General features: G+C 62.9%; 1 protein-coding gene across 1 annotated transcript; it reads left to right on the forward strand.

The window, feature by feature from the left end:
* Window positions 1–3: 3 nt before the first annotated feature.
* LOC104621691 (leucine-rich repeat LGI family member 3-like) lies at window positions 4–977 on the forward strand (the record flags this gene model as incomplete). Its single annotated transcript, XM_010288236.1, has 2 exons — window positions 4–61; window positions 172–977. Coding segments are annotated over 2 exons (864 nt in total), but the record flags the coding sequence as incomplete, so codon positions are not given.
* Between the last annotated feature and the right edge of the window lie 5 nt (window positions 978–982).

Below are 982 nucleotides of genomic sequence, written 5' to 3' on the forward strand. Positions count from 1 at the left end.
TGCGCCATCCTCAAGTGGGACTACGTGGAGCGCAAGCTGCGCGACTTCGACAGCATCCCCGGTAAGACATCCTGACGGGGGCGGCGGGGGGGGCCCCTCCCGGGTTGTGACCCCCGTTTTGGGTGATTCGGGAAGGGCACGGCCCTGGCGTGACGTGGTCGTGCCTGGCAGCTCACTCGGCAGTGCACTGCAAGCCCATCGTGGCGCAGGACCAGCTGTACGTGGTGGTGGCCCAGCTCTTTGGTGGCTCCTACATCTACCGCTGGGACACTGCCGTGGACAAGTTCATCAAGATCCAGGACATCGACAGCCAGAAGACCCGCAAGCCCAACGACATTGAGGCCTTCCAGATCGAAGACGACTGGTACTTCGTCATCGCCGACAGCTCCAAGGCGGGCTCCACCAGCCTCTACCGCCTCAACCAGAATGGCTTCTACTCCCACCAAGCCCTCCACGCCTGGCACCGCGACACCGACGTGGAATACGTGGAGAATGACGGCAAACCCCGGCTGATCATCTCCAGCAGCTCCCAAGCCCCCGTCATCTACCAGTGGAACCGGGCGCAGAAGCAATTCACGCCCCAGGGGGAGGTGGGGGAGATGCTGGACGTGCAGATGGTGAAGCACTTCAGGGTGAAGCGGGACCAGTTCCTCTGCCTCAGCCGCTACATCGGCGACTCCAAGGTGGTGCGATGGGAAGGGCAGCGCTTCGTCGAGCTCCAGACGCTGCCGTCCCGCGGTTCCATGGTGATGCAGCCCTTCTCGGTGGAGCAACGGCAGTACCTGGCCCTGGGCAGTGACTTCTCCTTCACCCACGTCTACCTGTGGGAAGAGGAGAAGCAGAAATTCGTCAAGTTTCAGGAGCTGTCGGTGCAGGCGCCACGGGCTTTCCGCTACGTGCCGGCTGCCGACGTGCAGCTCCTCCTGGCTCCCAGCTTCAAGGCCAACACACTGGTCTACCGGCATGTGGTGGTGGACCTCAG

This window comes from Phaethon lepturus, unplaced genomic scaffold (genome assembly GCF_000687285.1).
Source record: "Phaethon lepturus isolate BGI_N335 unplaced genomic scaffold, ASM68728v1 scaffold26665, whole genome shotgun sequence".
NCBI classification, from domain to species: Eukaryota; Metazoa; Chordata; class Aves; order Phaethontiformes; family Phaethontidae; genus Phaethon; species Phaethon lepturus.